This window comes from Anneissia japonica, unplaced genomic scaffold, assembly GCF_011630105.1.
Source record: "Anneissia japonica isolate Jap-2015-1 unplaced genomic scaffold, ASM1163010v1 scaffold117948_len949_cov173, whole genome shotgun sequence".
NCBI lineage: Eukaryota > Metazoa > Echinodermata > Crinoidea > Comatulida > Comatulidae > Anneissia > Anneissia japonica.
This window is the reverse complement of record NW_022701521.1, coordinates 1-948: the sequence shown is the minus strand read 5'-3', so window position 1 is coordinate 948 and position 948 is coordinate 1. Positions and strand designations below refer to the sequence as shown.

At 35.1% G+C, this 948-nt stretch overlaps 1 protein-coding gene across 1 annotated transcript; it reads right to left on the bottom strand.

The window, feature by feature from the left end:
• Positions 1-216: 216 nt before the first annotated feature.
• LOC117103561 (mucin-5AC-like) lies at positions 217-877 on the bottom strand (the record flags this gene model as incomplete). The annotated part of the gene is made up of 2 exons (XM_033244132.1): positions 217-376; positions 549-877. Coding segments are annotated over 2 exons (489 nt in total), but the record flags the coding sequence as incomplete, so codon positions are not given.
• Positions 878-948: the final 71 nt, after the last annotated feature.

Genomic DNA, 948 nt, shown 5'->3' with positions numbered 1-948 from the left:
CAACATACAGTGCTATTATTGTAATTGGTTCTGTAAATGAGTACTGTTGTATTATTTACACACATTTTTATATTTATATTTTGAGCGCAGTGCTACGCAGCATATGCTATTCGAACATGGGACCTTCTGCAATATGCAGACGCCTTAACCAAAATGGGCCATTGATGCATCGTTTGGAATTCAAATCCAAAATAAGCATTAATACGTAATAATTACCTGAAAACTTGGGAAATATATTGGTTGCATCGATCGTCACTACAAGCTATGATATCAATACAAGACAATTCTACTGGTCTAGTTGAGAACACTGAATCAGTTGTTATAGTGCTAGGCACATGAGGAAGGGTTGTTCCATCTTGAATTTCTCGGGTTGTTGCTAAAACAATAGTCAATTACATGGATGAATAATAATAACAAACAAAATATATAGAACAAATATAATTTTTATTACAATAATTGTATATACTAAGAAATAATTTACACATTATACAGTCTTTCTTACAGACATCAGTTACGGTCTATTGTTGTATAAATGATTAGGTGCTCACATGTTGCGGTTGTCGGTCCAGTTGAGATCACTGAATCTGTTGTTATAGCGTTAGGTTCTTCAGGAGGTGTTGTTCCAAGTGGTATGTCTGGCACTGTTGTTGCACTTTCTATACTAGACTGTATGCATCCAATTACAAATAGCAACTCAACGCAACCGCTTTCGGAGCAAGTACTTACTGTAGTAGGTATTACTGTCGTATTCGCAACATCACCATTTGAGCACATTGCTGAAACATTGACGGTTTCACCGACATACACACTTACACATGTACTTGTTTCATTACCGGTTGTGATGACAGTAGTTGATAATCCAGAGGAGCCTACAACACTGCAGTGTATTCACATTCATTGATAATATATTTACATTACGTATGAAATAAATATGTTCAGAAATATATA